Source organism: Mauremys mutica, chromosome 12 (assembly GCF_020497125.1).
Source record: "Mauremys mutica isolate MM-2020 ecotype Southern chromosome 12, ASM2049712v1, whole genome shotgun sequence".
Taxonomy (NCBI): Eukaryota; Metazoa; Chordata; order Testudines; family Geoemydidae; genus Mauremys; species Mauremys mutica.
In genome coordinates this window covers 52,064,931-52,086,265 of record NC_059083.1, presented here as the reverse complement: position 1 = coordinate 52,086,265, position 21,335 = coordinate 52,064,931, and the positions used below count along the sequence as shown (strand labels likewise).

The following is a 21,335-nucleotide window of genomic DNA, read 5'->3' as shown; positions in this document are numbered from 1 at the left end:
ACTGAGATTGTTTAACCTGCAGAAGAGAAGAATGAGGGGGGATTTGATAGCTGCTTTCAACTACCTGAAGGAGGATTCCAAAGAGGATGGACCTAGACTGTTCTCAGTGGTAGAAGATGACAGAACAAGGAGTAATGGGGGAGTTGCAGAGGGGGAGGTTTAGGTTGGACATTAGGAAAAACTTTTTCACTAGTAGGGTGGTGAAGAACTGGAATGGGTTACCTAGGGAGGTGGTGGAATCTCCTTCCTTAGAGGTTTTTAAGGTCAGGCTTGACAAAGCCCTGGCTGGGATGATTTAGTTGGGTTTGGTCCTGCTCTGAGCAGGGGGTTGGACTAGATGACCTCCTGAGGTCCCTTCCAACCCTGAGATTCTAAGATTCTATAATTCTAAGATTCTATGATTCTATGAGGGAATCTCTGTCTCATAGAAAGTCAATGAGATTTATGCTTCTAAGTCAGCTAGACACTTTTGGAAATTTTACCCAATGTGCTTCAGGATGAAAGGAGCTGGCATGTGTCATGAGTAGCATTTCCTCCATGCCTACCTGCTGCTTTTTTGTTTGACATTGATTTTGTTGTTGTTGTTGCTGTAGCAAAGAGGTTGTGTCAACACAAATCATTCACATCATTTATTTTATTTTGATAGCCACTAATCGGCTTTGGTTCTGATGCACTGGGTCTTAGGAAATGTGTACACTGCAATGTAAGCCCAAACTCGCACTCAGGCTTGAGGATTTCAGTCTGGCAAATGCACATTCAACCACCATTCTATACCTGTGGGGAATATAATTAATCCTTCCTTTGCCATGGCCTCTGATCAGGATACGGTTTCATATGCCCAGGCAAAAGGGGGTACATGGGATCCCCTAGAATAACCATGGGAACAGTAATTCCATTTATGACATTGTCATTTGGAATAGTGTTCCGGCCTGTCCATGAAGGTAGACACCCGCCCGATGGAAAACCTTGGCATCAATAACTTTTCCAGGGCAACCCACGTTGGCGTCCATAACTTTGCCTCTGTGGTCCACAAGGGCCACATACCCATGGAGTAGTACCTTTTGCAGTGTCTGTAATCTGGCTCCTTGAGTACATACAATCATGGCCCCAGTGCAGTGGGGAAACCCCATTCTCTCCAAGCCAGCACTTACTTTGGGTATATTGTTTAAGCCCCCACCTTTGGCTAAACCACACACCTGACTGCCTCAGAAACCTCAGCCACTGCTTCACCTTCCAGTTAACTTTCCAATCCCAAACTGGTTAGCATTAGACCTGTAGCACGCTGGGGTATAGCAACCTACTTTTGAAAAGGAATGGCTTCCCTCACGTATGTGTCGTGGTGCTGAAGGGTCCGGGCAAGCTGCTAACAAGGCTCCGGAAATGTAGCTTTCTTCATGAGCAAGTTCTGGTCACCCCAGGTCTGCATGACGATGGGATCCCACCAGTCTGTGCTTGTGGTCCTGCTGCAGAAGCACCGGTCTACACAGGGGCATCAGCGGCTCTCCCGAGTCACCAAGCAAAATAAAATAAAATGCGCAAATCTATGTCTAATCAAACTGAATACAGATAAGATACTCACCAGTTCCAGAATGCTCCCTTTTACAGACTAATCTCCTTTTAGCCTAGGTCCAGCAATCGCTCACATCCCTTGAAGTCACTGTCCTTTGTTCTAGTTTATTTCAAGTATCCTGGGGGGTGGAGAGGCTCTCTCGTTAGCCAGCTGAAGACCTGGCACAGGCTAGTTTGACGTAAGTCTGCATAGCGGAGCGTAGATGCCTGAGCACTGGTGTGAGGCCCAGATCCAGAAATTCTAAACCTAGTGTTAATAATCAGTGTGGACCCTCAAGCCTAGGTTTACACTCACTGAGCCTATGGGTTCAAGTCCCACAGACCCTAGGCTTACATTGCAGTATAGGCACACCCTTACACCCCTTCTACACATTGCAAGATGACATGCAGTACAACAAATGGGAAGACTAGTACAATCTTCCCAGATATAAAGTTATGGAGCTTTTGGGAATCCAGGACATCAAGGAGAGAGAAAATATTTGAACCAACTAATTCCACCCAGAAGGATCTGAGGCCAGTGCCAAGTAGAATGGAGGAATTTTCCGAACTCAGAGAGAGCAGAGGAATAGATGAAACACGTATCAGAAATCTTAAATGTCTCCATGTGGAGTGTAGAGTACAGTCAGGTTTCCAATTAAGGCAGTAGCAAGTATCAGCTTTAGCCACAAATGGGAATGTCATCAACCCAAGTGTAGCATGTCCTCACCTTCCCCGGAGCAGTTCCCATTGGTATGAGCTTGGACCCCACTAGATGTAAACTTTCTTGCTCGTTAAGCCAGATAGATTCCTTCACAGATCAGTGACTCCATCTGAATTCATTTGAGCAACATATATTACCGGATGACTTTTCTCAGGGCCTCCTTCACCTCTTTGTTTCGCAGGCTGTAGATGAGGGGGTTGAGCATGGGAGTCAGGACTGTGTAGAAGACAGAGAACACTTTGTTCAGGGCTTTCAGTGTATTGGTTTTTGGTAGCAGATACACAGTCATTAGGGTCCCATAGAAAACTGTAACCACAATGAGGTGAGACGAGCAGGTGGAAAAGGCCTTTTGCCTCCCGGTAGTGGAAGGGATTCTCAGCGTAGCAGCAATGATACAAATATAGGATGTCACAGTTAATAGAAATGAGCAAGGTGAGTCTAGGGAGGTGAGTATTACACTAACCAGTGTGATCATGCTGGTGTCACTGCAGGAGAGCTTTAGCATTGGAGAAAAATCACAAAAGAAATGGTCAATTTCATTGGGGCCACAGAATGTTAATTGTGACATAAAACACGTCATTATTACACAAATTAGAAATCCACTTATCCAAGACCCCACTGCTAGCTGGAGGCACAACCTGCCATTCATCAGGGCTGCATAACGCAGGGGTTTACATATCGCTAAATACCGATCATAAGACATTGCTGCTAGGAGATAACATTCTGTAGTTACCAAACAACCAAAGCAATAAAACTGTGCAAAACAGCCACTGACAGAAATGGTTCTGTCTCCAGTCAGGAGACTGACCAGTAACCTGGGCAGGATGGTTGAGGTGTAGCAGGTCTCCAGGCAGGACAAGTTCCCCAGGAAGAAGTACATGGGGGTGTGAAGGTGCTGATCAGCCACAACTAGCGCAACGATGAGGATGTTCCCAGACATGGTCACAATGTAGATCACCAGGAAAACCAGGAAGAGAAGGATCTGCAGTTCATGGAGATTCCCGAATCCCAGGAGGATGAATTCTGTGATGATCGTTCGATTGTCCTCTTCTGCTTTGTCTATGAGGTGCATCTAGGTACAAAGAAAAATACTAAAACTCAGAGATGGGACTTTCAAAGGCAGAAACATCCAGTGATGAGCTGCCAAAATCTTAACAACGGGTTCCCTATAAAAAGTTCTGATTTAACAATGGGTTCCCTATAAAAAGTTCTGATTTAAGGGATGTTCGTCCACTCATTATATTCAGCAGTTCCTGGAGCTTCATAGAGGACAGAAGATGCTTTTGTTTGGGATTTAAAGCCTATTTCAAATCCTTGGAGGGAGAGCCCTATAGGTCTTGGCTGCAGACTCAGTTCAAATAGGCAAACGGGGATATTTGCAGTAACTGTATAACAGATTGAGGAGGACAACTGGGGAAGCTGAGAAAATAGCAAAATGAGAAACCCTTGGAGACAATGCTGAGGACAGTCTCTGGCTCAATGTCCACCCAAGCAACACCCAAGGAGGAGTCCACTCAGAGTCTGACAGAGAAGGATGTTCCACACGAGCAGCCCTTCTCAGCCTGTGGATTGGTCACCACCTGGAATGAGTTGCGGATTAGCTCCTGGCTGAAATCCACCATTGCACCTTTCACAAAGGCCAGGCTGTCCACATCCACAACAACACGAGCACCACCTTGTTCAAACAACCTGTCATCAGGATTGATAACTGTGTCCAAGGAAAACTTGTACTGGAATCCAGAGCAGCCACCTCCCTCCACCTGCAGCCTGAGAAACTCAGACCCTTCTATAATCTCCAGCAGCCTCTTCACACAGCTGTTGCTGAGGTAGATCTGTCCCTCGCTAGAGTCAGACACTGGTTGCCCTGGCTTAGAAGAGGATGATGCCCACTGCACCCTGATGCTTGGTACATAGGCTCCATTCTGAGAACAGGGTGGTGTTCTCACTAGGCGCAGTAAAGTAGGAGAAAGGCTGCTGCTGGCAACTCCTGGCCCGGCACCGGGCCCTAGCGAGTCCCTGCGCATTATTCCTCTGGCAGGGTCACACTGCGCGGCGGAGCTAACCGCGCCCTCGGCCCGAGCCCTCTCCAGGGGCGCCCCCCCCCGGGAACGGCCGGGTCAGGCGCCGCAGCGGGGCTTGGCAACGCCGCACGCTCTCTGCACGGCAGGGGCCGGGTGCTCGGGCGAGGCTCCAGGAGGGGAGCTGCAGGCGCTCAACAGCCGGGCGGCGCGGGGACGGCGATGCAAACCCCCCGAGTCTGGGCCTGCTGCGGGGACCCAGCGGACACACCGCGCGCACCCAGCCCCTGACCAGTCGCGTCTGGGCTGGCTGCCCAGCTGGTGCAATGCCGCGGGCGGTCCCGGAATAGGGGCAGCAGGCCCCAGCCCCCCCAGGTCCCACAGGGGAACGAACGGGGCTGGGCTGCCGATGCCTCCGCCGCGGGATTGCACCAGCTGGGCAGCCAGCCCAGACGTGACTGGCCAGGGGCTGGGCGCAGCGTGCGCGCTGCTAGGTCCCCGCAGCAGGCCCAGATTCGGGCCCGGGAGCCACGTGCTTGGTCACGTCCTCCCCCCGCGGCAGTGGGAGCTGCAGCAGTTGCTGCTCCCGAGTCCCGCTGTCCAGGTAGGGAGAAGGGCCGCCCCCCTACTCTCCCTCCAGGTGCCAGGCCGGACTCACACTCACCCCGACTCCGTGCTCCCCTGCGTCTCCTGGGCATGGCGTGCTTGGTAAGAGGCAGGGATTTGGGGAGGGAGCCAATGGGGCAGTGAGGGGGCAGGGATTTGGGGAGGGAGCCAATGGGGGAAGGAGGGTGCGGAGTCGAGGCAGGGGATGGTGCGAGCCCTTTCGGGCTCTGGAGCCTTTGCTTGTTTGCCCAGTGTCCCGACCTAACATTGGTCGGGACGCGGGACAAACAAGCAAATATCGGGACGTCTGGTCACCCTATTCGCAACGGTTCGCGCGAACCGTTTGCTAAAATTAGACACCGGACAGAGAACTTTAGCATCCGGTTCTCTGTCCGGCGTCTAATTTTAGCAAACGGTTCGCGCGAACCGTTGCGAACCGTCTGCAGCTCACCCCTGGAAACATCCCATCAGCTTAAGCAAGTGCAGAAGGACAGATATCCAGAGACATTTATGCACCCAAATTTGCAGATAGGTAGCCTAGTGGGATTTTCAAAATACTTAGGCAAGCAATGTGCCTCAAGACCAGATTTTTAAAGCTATTTAGGTGCTGCAGCACACAGCATCACAATGCCCAAGCCTAAATCTCATTTTCCCAGATTTAGGCAATGAGGACTCTACAGTCTATTGACGGCCAATGGGATTTAGACTCCTCCATGCCTAAATCCCTTTTGAAAATGGAATTTGCACTCCTCATTCAGTTGGGTGTTGTTGCAACACTGAGCTCAGCAACCCCTAAATAGATTTAAAAATCTGGTCCTGAGGGCTTTGCTGAATCAGGACTTTAATTCAAGCTATGCAGAGCCACAAAAGATCTGCTGTTCCTCAAAGGATGCTGGCAAGTTTTAGCCCACACTAAAAATGGTCAGCGGCGCTAAGGGAGAGTAAAGGAATGGCTTTAACAAGAATGATCTCACAGCCTTTCCTCACATGAATAAATCCACGAGCTCTAACTCTGATCTCCCAAACTGTTTTTTGCAATATTAACTTCTGCCAGAGATCCTCCCATTTTACAGCTGCCCAGGTGGGTCAGAGCCAGGAGCTGTAAATTCTGAGTTGTCAGACAGACAGACAGGCAGACAGACAGAGCCTTTGTAGTTCAGTTGTTTTCCTAGTAGTACACTGCATGGTCTAAGGCCCTTAATTGGCCTTCACCCAGTGAATATTCCCAAATACCCAGAACAATGGAAGTGTGCTGCTTACAGACCCAGCAAAATTGTACTATCTGAGCATTAAATGGGAAAAGAAGAGATGCTCTCTCCTCTCTTCCCCCAGCTCTTAGTCAGCAGGTGCAGCTCAGGAGCCTGCATGTGAGCACCAGCAGAGCAGGGCGTGAGCATGCTCTCCTCATGCTAATGCCTGAGACACTGAGAGCAGGACCTTGACTAGCAGCGCAGCTGGGAAACTCCCTCTGCCCAGTGCCCTGCCCCGTGCACAAAGGGAATGCCCCGAGCAGGCACATACAGACCCCTGTCCCTCTCCTCCCCTCCTTGGCACCCTGAGACACACTCTACCCCAGGTGCGCTCTGCAGCCCAGCTGAAGAGTGAGAGTGTCTGGGCCTGGATTTTGTGCAGCATCCCGGGTGCAACAGAACAGCTGGAACTCAATGCTCCCACCACACTCTGCAGTGTCACAGTTCAGCCCTGTTAGGGGTAGGGGATGAGACCTATCAAGGGCAGAATAGGAAGTTTGAAGGAGCAGGATATGCACAACTACGGTGTGCGCCTGAGAAACAGCTCCGGCTGTGCTCCTTCCCACTACCGCACCGTTTCCTCCCTACGTGAGAACCGCAGGATCTGACCAAAGGCTTGTCTAAAGGGAGAGTTAGATCATGGCGAGCTGGGTGTGAACCTCCAGAGCACTAGCCTGCCACGTACTAACACGCTGTGTGGACCCTGCTCCAGTGCACTAAACATTCCCTAGTGCGTATTGACCTACCCCCATTTCAAACAGCACTAGGACAAAATCCACCAGGGGACTTTTAGTGTGTGATAGCTGGATCCGCGCAGCCCCTTACTGCACAGCAACCTACAGCACTGTAGATTTGCACCCCAGCTTGCCACGCACTGACTCCTTGTGTGGACAAACCCCAGGAAGGTTCAGATTTACCTTTAATCCTCAGCAAGAAGTGGTGACCTGTGTGTCGATGCTGAGTGGGTGTGGGGATCTGATTTCCATTTCCATGCTGCTCCCCTCTGTCTCCTGCTCTCAGAGTCTACCGGGTGGGGTAGTGCACTCAAGAGCAATGGGATTTCTAAAGGGCACCAACATCTGGCATGTGAACTGGCTCGTGTAGACTCTTACTGGCACCCACAGAAAGTTCCTTTGTGCACAACACATTGGGGCACTTTAGAATTAACACCCTGCTGTGGTGCACCACCGCCCCGTATGGACAAGCCCTTATTCACTCTGCAAAGACACCTACCTTCCACTGCTGCACTGGGCCGGCTCTTGATTTCTTGCCTGATGCACACACCCGTGTATATTACAAGGGGCCTCCATACCTCCTGCTCTGGAGCCTTCTAGGGTTTATAGGGGAAAGCAGCCTCACATTGGCTCAGACAGCTCTTGGGATCTCCGCTGAGGCTGCTGCTAATGATCCCTGCTTTTCAAGTGCCCTCAGGAGGGAATTCAATGCTATGGTGCTTGTTAAGACAATGTAAACATTATGGCCATTGACTACTGAGGCCTGGTCTACACTACAGTGTGAGGCTGACTCAAGACATCTTATGTCGACCTAACTATGGAAGCATTTACACTTAAATTTCGCTCCCACTGATGTAACTGCCCCACTATGCCGACTTAATAACCCCACATCCACGAGCGGCGTAGAGTCAAGTTTGATGTAGTAAGTGTCAATGTAGACACTGTTTTGCTTATGTCGACTGTTATTGGCTTTCAGGAGCCTTCCCACGATGCCCCACACTGTCAGTGCAATTGGCACGAGTGCTCCTGGTGAGGTCACGCACCGCCAACACAAGGAGCAAAGTGCAGACACGCACGAGCGATGTAATTACTGTGGTGACTGTCTGCCGACGTGAGTTAGGTCGACTTAATTTTGTCTGTAGACATGGCCTGAGTTAGAGAAGAATGAGTTCCTTAGGATTTGGCGCATGGAAATTATTCTTTGCTGATGGTCTGGTCTAGCTTGCCCATTCCAGGGTGAATTAACAGGTGTGTTGTATTTAAGACCTGGGAGGTAATTGTTCTGCTATACTCGGCACTGGTGAGGCCTCAGCTGGAGTAGTGTGTCCAGACTTTAAGAGGGATGGGGAAAAATTAGACACAGTCCACAGGAGAGCAACAAAAATGATAACGAGGTTTAGAAAACCTGACTTGTGAGGAAAGGTAGAAAGAATTGGGCATGTTTAGTCTAGAGAAGAGAAGGGTGAGGGGGGACGTGATAACAGTCTTCAGAGATGTACCAGGTTGTTAGAAGAGGATGATAATCCATTGTTCTCCATGTGCCCTGAGGGTAGGACAAGAAGGAAACTATAACAAAACATGCAGAGGAGTGGGGAGGAGCACTGTGGAATCACAGAGAAATTGTGTGGTGCAGTGGAGAAGCCACTGGATTTGGACTATTCCCAGCTCTGCCACTGGCTTGTTGAATGACCATGGGGGCAAGTCACATCACTGCTGCCTCAGTTTCCCATCTGTAAAATGGGGATAATGATGTCAAGCTCTTGGAGAGCTGCTGATGAAATGCACATTATAAAAACTTGGTCTTTTGATTATTACCGAGTCACAGTAGTGCATCAACTGCAAACCTAGATGAGAATGAAAGTTGTCTAAACGGCCAGTAACTCCCACCAACAAACATTGCTCCTTCTGTTTAAAAAACTAGGAAATAAAATGTCACAAAAAACCTTCGTTAATACAGAGTTAAGGTGCCTGGTGATAGCTCGGGCCCTTCCCAAAGGCTGAGTTCAGCAAAACTCTGACTTCTGAGGACCAGGAAATACAGAGAGAAGATAAATGCCCACACAACCTTAATTCTGCCGTATTTGTGCAATATCCTAAAATACCCACACCACGCACTCTCTCTCTACTGTGTCAGTGCAGTGGGGAGGTGCTCCCTGCCCTGACCCGATGTTCAAACACTGATCCTACTCCCCTAACAGATTACCACGCTTTTAAAGTGTAACGGCCACTTCACACCCTTTTCCAGCCCCTGAGTTGCTGAATACAGGGGAGAGTATTGTCACACTATGGCAGAACAGGCTTTTCAGTAGCACCTGGCTCATTCATGCCATTCCCAATGACCGGGGAAGAAGGGCTGGCAGGTTGCCTGAAGTGGCTGAAGAGCACAGGTACCAACCTCAGGGCAGACTGTTCAGAAGCAGGTCACAACCCCCACATTGGCTGTGAGTTCTAGTTTTGGATTTCACCAACTAAATATCAAGTGGGAACTCTGCAAGAACTACAACAGCCTTAACATGGAGTCACAGGCAGTCCCCTTGGGCACTCCAGTCTGTCTTGCCACCAGGTAAGGCTGCCTTTGCAATAGATAGCTCCTTACATCAAAAATCACAATATTTAGGTTATTCCCAGTCTGAAAGGACCAGTCACTTTCCCCAGGTCAATTGCACTTTTGATCTTATACAAAAGATAATGCTTGTAGCCAATCCTATAGTAAACTATCTAAGGATTTATTAGCTAAGAAAAAGAAACAAGGGAGTTATTTACAAGGTTAACGCTGGTAAACACACACACAAATGATTTACAGTCTTAGGTTTCAAAAGATGATGGAATCTGCTGTAATATACAAGCTCTGTATGTCCTTTAGGGCTAATCCTGGCTAAGCAGCTGGGGATCCCTTGCTTATGCTTAGAAATCTTGCTCTCCCAAAGGCCAAGCAGCACAGATTTACAGTTTCTTCTTGTCAGGGATTTTTTATTCCCTTCTCTCAAGATAATGGGATGAGGCCTCATCATGGGTGTTAGGGGTGGAGTGTGTGTGTGTGTGGAAAATTATCACAGTGTATTATCCTCTGATGTTCCACGATGGTTCTTCTGGTATCTATGGGCTTGCTTTTGTTGTACTGGAGATAATATTTCACACTTGGTAATGATTCTCTTCTGACTGGGGAGGGGGGTTTCCAGTTTCAGAGCAAACACCTAAATATTACCTTAAAACATGGCATACAGACATTATAAGTGAGATTAATGCTGTAAAGTCTAAACATTTTTATAAATCTTATATTTCTTTTAACAATACCAACACACAGGTGAGTCAGACTGGTTTCCAGCTGTGTATTTGTCAGTGTTCAGTGAGGCCTAGGGGCCTTGGCATGAGTTGGCACTTGGTCTGCCAGCGTCACAGGGTGTATTCTGCCTCTGTCTGAAAAGCATGATAAGGCTGAATATAGCAATGATATCGAGGTATTACACCACTGTCAATCCCAAGCAAAGTCTTCACTTCTGTGTTAATGTCTCAAATCAAAGATGCATTTCATGGCAAAAATCAGGATCCTCAGTATGACTTTACACCTGGTCATTCCATCGTTGACCAGATCTTTACCCTTTGAGACATCCGTATGAAAAGATGGCTGAATTTAATCAGCCATACGCAGCACTTTTTATAGACTTCCGTAAACCTTTTGATTCAGTGAATCAGGCAAGTTTCTGGAGTTTGATGAGGCAGCGACTTGGCATCCCTGGAAAGCTCTATAATGGAATGGAAAGCTGTGTTTGAGTCAATGGCTGGTATATGGCATGGGGTTTCCTATCTCCACGGGAGTTAAGCCATGTTGCATTCTCTCCCCATCACTTTTCAACATCAGCATCGACTGGTTGATGGATAAATATGAGGAGGCAGCTGTCAGGGGTGTTGAACTGAACATCATGATTCTTGGAGATCTCAAAGATGCTGTTGACTTTGTCTTGTTGGCTCATGTTGGTGAGTTGCTGCAGCTGACAGCTGATCTGGTTGAACAAAAAGTAGCATGCATTGATCTGGTCATTAATCTGGAGAAAACGAAGTCGTAGGCCATTATCATCCAGCTCCAGATTACAAGCAGCTCAGTATTAAACTGTCTGAGCGGGACATAAGGCAGGTGGCAACTCTCAAATCCTTGAGCAGCTTCATAGACAGGGCTGGAGGATGTTCAGATGATGTAGACCCTAGTACGGCAGCAGGTGCCACCACATTTCAGGCCTTTCAGTGACATCAGTAGGGACATAATGACATCCAGCTTTCTGCATAGCTGCAGATCTATAGAACTGCGGTGACACCAACTCTGTGGTACAACAGTGGAACATGAGCATTGAGAAAGGCTGAAGAGCATTGGATTACCGGTTTTGATTCTCATCATCTTTGCCAGCTGCTCCATATTAAGTTAATAGACTCAAGTCTCAGAGTGCATGGTCTACTGTCCAGGAGAGTGCATTTTGACAGAGGACTTCGGAGTGCTATTTCCTAGCTATGGCAAGGCTTAATTATTTGACCATTTGGGAATCACTTCCCTCCTCTGTGCCTCAGTTTTTTAGTCTATGAAATGGGAATAATAATACTCAAAATCCTTTGCAATGTGCTTTGAGGTCCACAGATGGAAAGGGGTATGACGGAGTTACATATCGTTAAAGGGGCTTACACATATTTCCCATTCACTTGGGCTCTTCACACATGGACAGAAACAGCATGTGGGAAAATGGGAGATTTCCTTTGAGATTAGGATGCCTTTTGCATCAGCTTTGAGACAGTATAACAGAGCATAACATTTGAAATATACTACCAACCACCTGACCAGGATGAGGACAGCGACTGTGAAATATTCAGGAAGATTAGAGAGGCTACAAAGGCAGAAAATGCAATAATAATGAGGGATTTCAATTATCCCCATATGGACTGGGTACATGTCACCTCAGGATGAGATGCAGAGATAAAAGTTCTAGACACCATTAATGACTACTTCTTGGAGCAGCTAGTCCTGGATCCCACAAGAAGAGAGGCAATTCTTGATTTAGTCCCAAGTGAAGCACAAGATCTGGTCCAGGAGGGTGAATGTAAATGAACTGCTCAGTAACACTGACCATAATGTAATTAAATTTAAACATCCTTGTAGGGGAAACCCCCCACAGTAGCATTTAACCTCAAAAAGGAGAACTACACAAAAATGAGGAGGCTAATTAAATGAAATTAAAAGGAACGGTCACAAGAGTGAAATGCCTGCAAACTGCATGGAGAGTATTTAAAAACACCACAATAGAGGCTCAAATTAAATTACACACACACCCCTCAAAAAAAAGTAAGAGGACCAGAAAAATGGCTAACAGCAAAGTAAAAAAGGCAGTTAGAGACAAAAAGATATATTTTAAAAATTGGAAGTCAAATACTCCTGAGGAAAATAGAAAGGAGCATAAACTCTGGCAAGTCAAGTATACAAGCATGAGTGAGGCAGGCTAAGAAAGAATTTGAAGAGCAACTAGCTAAGGACACAAAAACTAAAAGCAATTTTTTTAAGTACATCAGAAGCAGGAAGCCTGACAGTCAGTGGGGCCATTGGATGATCAAGGTGCGAAAGGAGCACTCAAGGAAAACAAAGCCATTTTGGAGAAGCTAAACAAATTCTTTGCATTAGTCTTTACTGCAGAGGATGTGAGGGAGCTTCCCACACCTAAGCTATTCTTTTTAGGTGACAAATCTGAGGAACTGTCCCAGATTGAGATGTCAATAGAGGAGGTTTGGGGAAAAAATTGATAAATTAAACAGTAATAAGTCATCAGCACCAGATGGTATTCACCCAGGAATTCTGAAGGAACTTATATGAAATTGCAGAACTACTAACTGTGGTATGCAACCTAGCACTTAAATCAGTCTCTGTACCAGATGAATGGAGGGTAACTAATGTAACGCCAATTTTTAAAAAAAGGCTTCAGAGGCAGTCCTGGCAATTACAGGCCAGGAAACCTAACTTCAGTACCAGGCAAATTGGTTGAACCTATAGTCAAAAACAGAATTATCAGACACATAGATGAATACAACGTGTTGGGGGAAGAACCAACACAGCTTTTGTAAAGGGAACTCATGCCCCACCAATCTATTAGAGTTCTTCGGGGGTGTCAACAAACATGTGGACAGCGGTGATCCAGTGCATATAGTATACTGGGACTGTCAGAAAGGCTTTGGGAAGGTGCATAGGAATCTGACCCCAGAAAAGTCTGGAGAAACAGCTGATGAGTAGATGAGAAACTGAAGGACAAGATCCCTGAAAAAACGATGAGTTCTCAGAGAGAGAGGGAGCAAGAAGGTGAGGGAAGGACAAACTGAGGATGAGTAACAAAGGAGATCTCACAAAACTGGGTTACTGGACAACAACATGGCAGATGAAATTCAATACTGATAAATGCTAAGCAGTGCACATCGGAAAACATAATCCCAATTATGCATACAAAGTGATGGGGTCTAAATTAGCTAGTAACACTGAAGAAAGATCTTGGAATCATTGTGGATTGTTCCCTGAAAACATCTGCTCCATGTGCAGCAGCAGTCAAGAAAGCTAACAATGTTAGTCACCTTTAGGAAAATGATAGATAATAAGCCAGTAAATATCATAATGCCTCTATATAAATCTATGGTATGAAATTAATAGGCAGCAGCTTTAACACACACATATGGAAGTTGTTCTTCACTCAACACACAGTCAGCCTGTGGAACTCATTGCCAGGGGATGTTGTGAAGGCCAAAAGTATAAGTGGGTTCAAAAAAGAATTAGATCAGTTTATGGAGGATACGTCTATTGATGGCTATTAGCCAAGATGCTCTGGGTGTCCCTAAACATCTGCCTGTCAGAAGCTGGGACTGGATGACAGGGGATTGATCACTCGATAATTTCCCTGTTCTGGTCATTTCCTCTGAAGCATCTGACACCTGCCACTGCCAGACACAGGACACTGGGCTAGATGGACCATTAGTCTGACCCAGAGTGGCCATTCTTGTGATGAGATATCAGAGGGGGAGATGTGTTAGTCTGGATCTGTAAAAAGCAACAAAAAACCAAACAAACGCCACAGGACTCTTTGTTGCATTCTCGTGATGTTACAGTGTTTTAACAAGTGACACAGCATCAATTCCCCTATGGAGGGAATCCAGACAATCACTGGCAGCAGTCCCAAGGGAGATCCCAACAGCAGTGGAAAGGGCCAGGGGCTGGCTGCTTTCCCAGATAAACCCTGCAAGAATCCAGAGCAGGAGACATTAAGGGTTTGTGTGATGCCAACAATCAACCCAGGCAATGAGAGCATCCCAGCAGCCACAGGCAGGTTCTGCCCACAAACTGAGACAAGAAGGCTGACTGACACCAGACCCAGTCACCGGCGATGGGGAGCTCGCTGCTTCATGCGGAGGTTTGAAGGTAAGTCTCACTAGCCTTGGGGCAAATCCTCAGGTCCTTGCTCATAGGAAGCCCTTGCTCTGAGACACCCCCATTAGACAGTGTCCTCACACGCTGGGAGCTCTGCCGGAGTAAGGACGTCAGAGTCGGGTTCTTTGTGGTTCACAGCTAGAAAAACTGATGAGTCAGAATGAAGACCCAGCTATCATCTCTGCCCTAACGCATCCCTCTGTCTGTCCTCCCCTCACCCTACAGTGGACAAGTAACTAGACTTCAGCTCCCAGCATGATGCTGTCGGGGGCGAGGGCTGAAGTGATCCATGGCTGTATAAACAGGGGAGCAGGGAGGGGATTTCGCCTCTGTAAAGAGCACTGGTGACACTGATTCTGGAATACCTTGGGCAGCGCTGGGGTGCACATTTTAAGACAGATGTTGAAAGATTGGCAAGGGAGCAGAAAAGGACAATAAAAATGATTTGAGATTTGGAGAAAATATCTTCCAGTGAGAGACATATAGAGCTCGATGTGTTCGGTTTATCAAAGAGGAGACAGAGGTGATTTGATCACAGTGTATCAGCACCTTCCTGGAAAGAAAACATTGGTTATCAAAGGGCTCTTTCATCGAACAGGAAAGGCATAGCTAGAACCAATGGCTGGAAGCTAAAACCAGACACATTCCAATGAGAAATAAGGCACAGTTTGTTGCCAATGAGTGTGACTATCCATTGGAACAAACTACCAAGGAAAATGATGGATTCTCATCTCCTGATATCTTCAAATCAAGACTGGCTGCCTTTCTTGAAGGTATGTCTTAGCCAAACAAGTTATTCAGCTGAGTGCTGGGGAAATTGGGGAAATTCTGTGGTTATTGTTATGCAGGAGCTCATACTGGATGATCTAATGCCTAACAGAATTTAAGGTCAGAAGGGTCCATCATGATCATCTTCTCTGACCTGCTGCATATCGCATGCCACAGAACCTCACCCACCCACTCCTGTAATAGACCTCTAACCTCTGGCTGAGTTACTGAAGTCCTCAGATCACGATTTAAAGACTTCAAGTGACAGAAAACCCACCTTTTACTACAGTAACTCCTCACTTATTGTTGTAATGTACCTGAAAAATGTGACTTTAAGCGAAACGACATTAAGTGACTCCTATTTCCCCATAAAATGAATGTAAATGAGGGGGTTATGTTCCAGGGAATTTTTTTTCAACAGACAAAAGACTGTATTTTATACATACATATATATATAGAGAGAGAGAGACACATACATACACATACACACACAGTATAAGTTTTAAACAAACAATTTAATACTGGTACACAGTGATGATGATTGTGAAGCTTGGTTGAGGTGGAGGAGTCAGAGGGTGGGATATTTTCCAGGGAATGCCTTACTGCTAAATGATGAACTTGCAATTGGCTGAGCCCTCAAGGGTTAACTCTCACAGTTTACAAGGCAGCAGGAATAGAGGGAGTGGAGAGAGCATCACAGACAGAGACACACCCTGTGTGTGTGAGGGAGAGATGTGCATTTCCCCTTTAAGTACACTGCCTTGTTAATTAGATCAGCTTGCTGAGACCACAGCTGCTGCTGCCAGCAAGCTCCCTCTGTCTTGACCCCTGCCGTGTGTCCCCCCTGCTCTATAGAAGATGGGGTAAGTGGGGTGCAGGAACAGGGGGGAGGGGGACACCCTGACATTAGCCCCCCTCTTCCTCCCCTCCCGCCAGCACAGCAAGCAGGAGTCTTGGGGAGCAACTCCAAGGCAGAGGGCAAGAGCAGCACATGGCAGTTGGGGGAGGGACAGCTGAACTGTCGGCAATTGCTATCCTGCTGGGCAGCTGCTGCACAGGGAACTTAGGGGAGTGGGGAGCTGATAGGGGGGCTGATGGGTCCACCTTGGTTCCAAGCCCCCACCAGCTAGTTGCAATGGGCTGCTTTTCCTGCAAGCAACGGACAAAGCAGGGCGGCTGCCAAATGACGTTAGAAGGGAGCATTGCACAACTTTAAATGAGCGTGTTCCCTAACTGACCAGCAACGTAACAACGAAAAAATATTAACGGGGATGACTTTAAGTGAGAAGTTACTGTATTGGTTTTAATTCCCTTTGCAAGGTGCAATTCTGCTTGGCTTTTGGCAGTTTTCACTTTATCCCTAAACTTTCTGACCTCCATGAGGTAGCTTTCCTTGCTGAACCATCCTATCTCCCATTCTTTGCAGGCTTTCTGCTTTCCTTTTAATCACCTGTTTGAGAAGCTTGCTCCTCTGGGCTGGTCTGCAACCCTTCCCTACATTTTTTCCCCCTTGCTTAGGATGCCTGCTTCAGATTGCTTCTGCAACTTTGACAAAATAATTCCAAGCCTCCTCCACATTCAGATCCTGAAGTTCTTCGCGCCAGTCCACTTCACAAATAATTCCCTTAATTTTTTTAAGTTAGCCCTTTTGAAATCACGCACCCTAGTTTCAGATCTAGTTTTGTTTATCCTTCCATTTAGTTTAAACTCAATTACCTCATGTGTATGTGCTGTTTAGGAAAGACCGAAACAAAGGTAAAGGTGGGGGAGTAGCATTGTATGTCAATAATGAGGTGAAATGTAACGAAATAACTAGCAATGCAATGGATAATACGGAGTCTGTTTGGGCAATGGTGACATTGGGGAAGAAAACTACTAGAGCGTCCCCTGGGATAGTGATTGGGGTGTGCTATAGACCGCCGGGATCTAGCCTGGATATGGATAGAGAGCTCTTTAATGTTTTTAAGGAGGTAAATACTAATAAGAACTGTATGATCATGGGAGACTTTAACTTCCCGGATATAGATTGGGAAACAAATGCTAGTAATAATAATAGGGCTCAGCTTTTCCTAGACGTGATAGCTGATGAATTCCTTCATCAAGTAGTTGCTGAACTGACGAGGGGGGATGCCATTTTAGATCTGATTTTGGTGAGTAATGAGGACCTTGTTGAGGAAATAGTTGTAGGGGACAACCTTGGCTCGAGTGATCATGAGCTAATTTGTTTCAAAATAAATGGAAGGATAAACAAAATTGCATCTGAGACTAAGGTTTACGATTTCAAAAGGGCTAACTTTACTAAATTAAGGCAACTAGTTAGGGAAGTGGATTGGACTAACATATTTAGGGATCTAAAGGCGGAAGACGCCTGGGGTTACTTCAGGTTGAAGTTGCAGGAGTTGTCAGAGGCATGTATCCCGAGAAAGGGAAAACAGTTCGTAGGTAGCAGTTTTAGACCGAGCTGGATGAGCAAGCGTCTCAGAGGGGTGATTAAGAAAAAACAGAAAGCGTACAAGGACTGGAAAATGGGAGGGATCAGCAAAGAAACCTACCTTATTGAGGTCAGAGGGTGTAGGGAAGCAGTGAGAAAGGCAAAGAGCCGGGTGGAGATGGACCTAGCGAAGGGGATTAAAACCAATAGCAAAAGGTTTTTTAGCCATATAAATAGGAAGAAAACCAAGAAGGAAGAAGTGGGACCGCTTAAAACTTTAAACGGAGTGGAGATTAGGGATAATCTTGGCTTGGCACAATATCTAAACGAATATTTTGCCTCGGTCTTTAATGAGGCTAATGAAGGGCTAAGGAATAGTGGTAGAGGGACTGATGGGAATGAAGATATGGGGGTAGACATTACGGTATCTGAGGTAGAAGCCAAAGTTGAACAGTTTAACGGAAGTAAATCAGGGGGCCCGGATAATCTTCATCCTAGAATATTAAGGGAATTGGCGAGTGAAATTGCAAGCCCGTTAGCGATGATTTTTAATAAATCTCTAAACTCGGGGGTTGTACCGTTTGACTGGAGATTAGCTAATATAGTTCCTATATTCAAGAAGGGGAAAAAACGTGACCCGGGTAACTACAGGCCTGTTAGTTTAACATCTGTAGTATGCAAAGTCATGGAAAAAATTTTAAAGGAGAGAGTGGTTACGGACCTTGAGGCCGATGGCAACTGGGACAAATTACAGCATGGTTTTACGAAAGGTAGATCATGCCAAACCAACCTGATCTCTTTCTTTGAGAAAATAACAGATTTTTAAGACAAGGGAAATGCGGTGGATATCTTGATTTCAGTAAGGCGTTTGATACGGTACCGCATGAGGAATTACTGGTTAAATTGGAAAAGATGGGGATTGAAATGAAAATCCAGAGGTGGATAAGGAGCTGGTTAAAGGGGAGACTGCAGAGGGTCGTATTGGAGGGTGATCTGTCGGGTTGGAGGGGGGTTACCAGTGGAGTTCCTCAAGGTTCGGTTTTGGGTCCGATTTTATTTAATCTATTTATCGCTGATCTCGGAACCAAAAGTAGGAGTGGGCTGATAAAGTTTGCGGATGACACCAAGTTGGGAGGTATTGCCAATTCGGAAAAGGATCGGGATATCCTCCAGGGAGATTTGGATGACTTTGTAAACTGGAGTATTAGTAACAGGATGAAATTCAATAATGAGAAGTGTAAGGTTATGCATTTAGGGATGACTAACAAGAATTTTAGTTATAAGCTGGGGACGCACCAGTTGGAAGTAACGGAGGAGGAGAAGGACCTAGGAGTCCTGGTTGATCGTAGGATGACTATGAGTAGGCAATGTGATGTGGCCGTTAAAAAAGCTAATGCGGTCTTGGAATGCATTAGGCGAGGTATTTCTAGTAGAGATAAGGAGGTGCTAGTCCCGTTATATAAGGCGTTGGTGAGACCTCATTTGGAGTATTGTGTGCAGTTTTGGTCTCCCATGTTTAAGAAGGATGAATTCAAACTGGAACGGGTACAAAGAAGGGCCACTAGAATGATCCGAGGAATGGAAGGCCTGTCGTATGAAAAGAGACTTGAGGAGCTCGGTTTGTTTTCCTTAACCAAAAGAAGGTTGAGAGGAGATATGATTGCTCTCTTTAAATATATCAGAGGGATAAATACCAGGGAGGGAGAGGAATTATTTCAGCTTAGTACTAATGTGGGCACGAGGACAAACGGATATAAATTGTCAATCAGGAAATTTAGACTTGAAATTAGATGAAGGTTTCTAACCATCAGAGGAGTGCAATTCTGGAACAGCCTACTGAGGGAAACAGTGTGGGCAAAGGACCTCCATGACTTTAAGATTAAGCTGGATAAGTTTATGGAGGGGATGGTATGATAGGATAACGGGTTTAGTCAATAGGTCAATAACGTGCCACACTGGTAATTAGTACAAAGGGTCAATGTTGGGATATTGTTAGCCTTTTCGAGGGCCTGGCTGGAGAGTCTTGCCCACATGCTCGGGGTTCAGCTGATCGCCATATTTGGGGTCGGGAAGGAATTTTCCTCCAGGGTAGATTGGCAGTGGCCCTGGAGGTTTTTCACCTTCCTCCGCAGCATGGGGCAGGGGTCGCTTGCTGGTGGATTATCTGCTACTTGAAGTCTTTAAAACATGATTTGGAGCATTCAACAGCAGAGTCAAGGGAGAGAATTAGTTCAGGAGTGAGTGGATCGGCTTATGTGGCCTGCATCTTGCAGGAGGTCAGACTAGAAGATCATAATGGTCCCTTCTGATCTTGAATTCTATGATTCTATGATTCTATGATCACTCGAACCAAGGGTGTCCCCTACAACCAGTTCTTCTATGAGGTCCTCGATGCTCACCAATACCAAATCTCAAATGGTATCACCTCTTGTTGGTTCAGCAACTATTTGGTGAAGAAATCTGTCAGCAATCATAGAATCATAGAATCATAGAATTCAAGATCAGAAGGGACCATTATGATCATCTAGTCTGACCTCCTGCAAGATGCAGGCCACATTAGCCGATCTACCCACTCTTTTAGCAAGCGACCCCTGCCCCATGCTTCGGAGGAAGGCGAAAAACCTCCAGGGACACTGCCAATCTGCCCTGGAGGAAAATTCCTTCCCGACCCCAAATATGGCGGTCAGCTGAACCCCGAGCATGCGGGCAAGACTCTCCAGCCATACCCTCTGGAAAAAGGTTAAGAATATCATATCATTGACCCATTTTGACCCAATTAAGTACCAGTTTGGCACTTAATTGACCTATTGACTAAGCCCGTTATCCTATTATACCATCTCCTCCATAAACTTATCTAGCTTAATCTTAAAGTCATGGAGGTCCTTCGCCCCTACTGTTTCCCTCGGTAGGCTGTTCCAGTATTGCACTCCCCTGATGGTTAGAAACCTTCGTCTAATTTCAAGCCTAAATTTCCTGACTGACAATTTATATCCGTTTGTCCTCGTGTCTACATTAGCACTGAGCTGAAATAATTCCTCTCCTTCCCTGGTGTTTATCCCTCTGATATATTTAAAGAGTGCAATCATATCTCCCCTTATCCTTCTTTTGGTTAAGGAAAACAAACCGAGCTCCTCAAGTCTCCTTTCATACGACAGGCCTTCCATTCCTCGGATCATTCTAGTGGCCCTTCTTTGTACCCGTTCCAGTTTTAACTCATCCTTCTTAAACATGGGAGACCAAAACTGCACACAATACTCCAAATGAGGTCTCACCAACGCCTTATATAACAGGACTAGCACTTCCTTATCCCTACTAGAAATACCCCGCCTAATGCAACCCAAGACCGCATTAGCTTTTTTAACGGCCACATCACATTGCCTACTCATAGTCATCCTACGATCAACCAGGACTCCCAGGTCCTTCTCCTCCTCCGTTACTTCCAACTGGTGCGTCCCTAGCTTATAACTAAAATTCTTGTTAGTCATCCCTAAATGCATAACCTTACACTTCTCACTATTGAATTTCATCCTGTTACTAATACTCCAGTTTACAAGGTCATCCAAATCTCCCTGGAGGATATCCCGATCCTTCTCCGAATTGGCAATACCTCCCAACTTGGTGTCGTCCGCAAACTTTATCAGCCCACTCCTACTCTTGGTTCCCAGGTCAGCAATAAATAGATTGAATAAAATAGGACCCAAAACCGAACCTTGAGGAACTCCACTGGTAACCCCCCTCCAACCCGACAGTTCCCCTTTCAGTACTACCCTCTGCAGTCTCCCCTTTAACCAACTCCTTATCCACCTCTGGATTTTCATTTC

The 21,335-nt window shown here is 46.5% G+C and overlaps 3 protein-coding genes across 4 annotated transcripts in view; all 3 read right to left on the bottom strand.

Annotated features, from left to right (window-relative positions):
• Positions 1-21,335, bottom strand: part of LOC123345337 — a 716,016-nt gene that overhangs the window by 160,925 nt on the left and 533,756 nt on the right. The gene's annotated exons all lie outside the window — the stretch shown is intronic.
• On the bottom strand, positions 2,403-3,341 carry LOC123346929 (olfactory receptor 11L1-like). Its single transcript, XM_044984369.1, has one exon. The coding sequence runs from the start codon at positions 3,339-3,341 to the stop codon at positions 2,403-2,405; it is 939 nt and encodes a 312-aa protein (XP_044840304.1).
• Positions 3,596-4,293, bottom strand: LOC123346928 (iron-sulfur cluster assembly 2 homolog, mitochondrial-like). Its single transcript, XM_044984368.1, has one exon. It carries the CDS (start codon positions 4,291-4,293, stop codon positions 3,784-3,786), a length of 510 nt encoding a protein of 169 aa, XP_044840303.1. The 3' UTR covers positions 3,596-3,783.

Bases quoted from the DNA above. Each gene is read 5' to 3' on its own strand.
- LOC123346929 (XM_044984369.1), bottom strand. From the start codon at position 3,341: ATGCACCTCATAGACAAAGCAGAAGAGGACAATCGAACGATCATCACA.
- LOC123346928 (XM_044984368.1), bottom strand. From the start codon at position 4,293: ATGCGCAGGGACTCGCTAGGGCCCGGTGCCGGGCCAGGAGTTGCCAGC.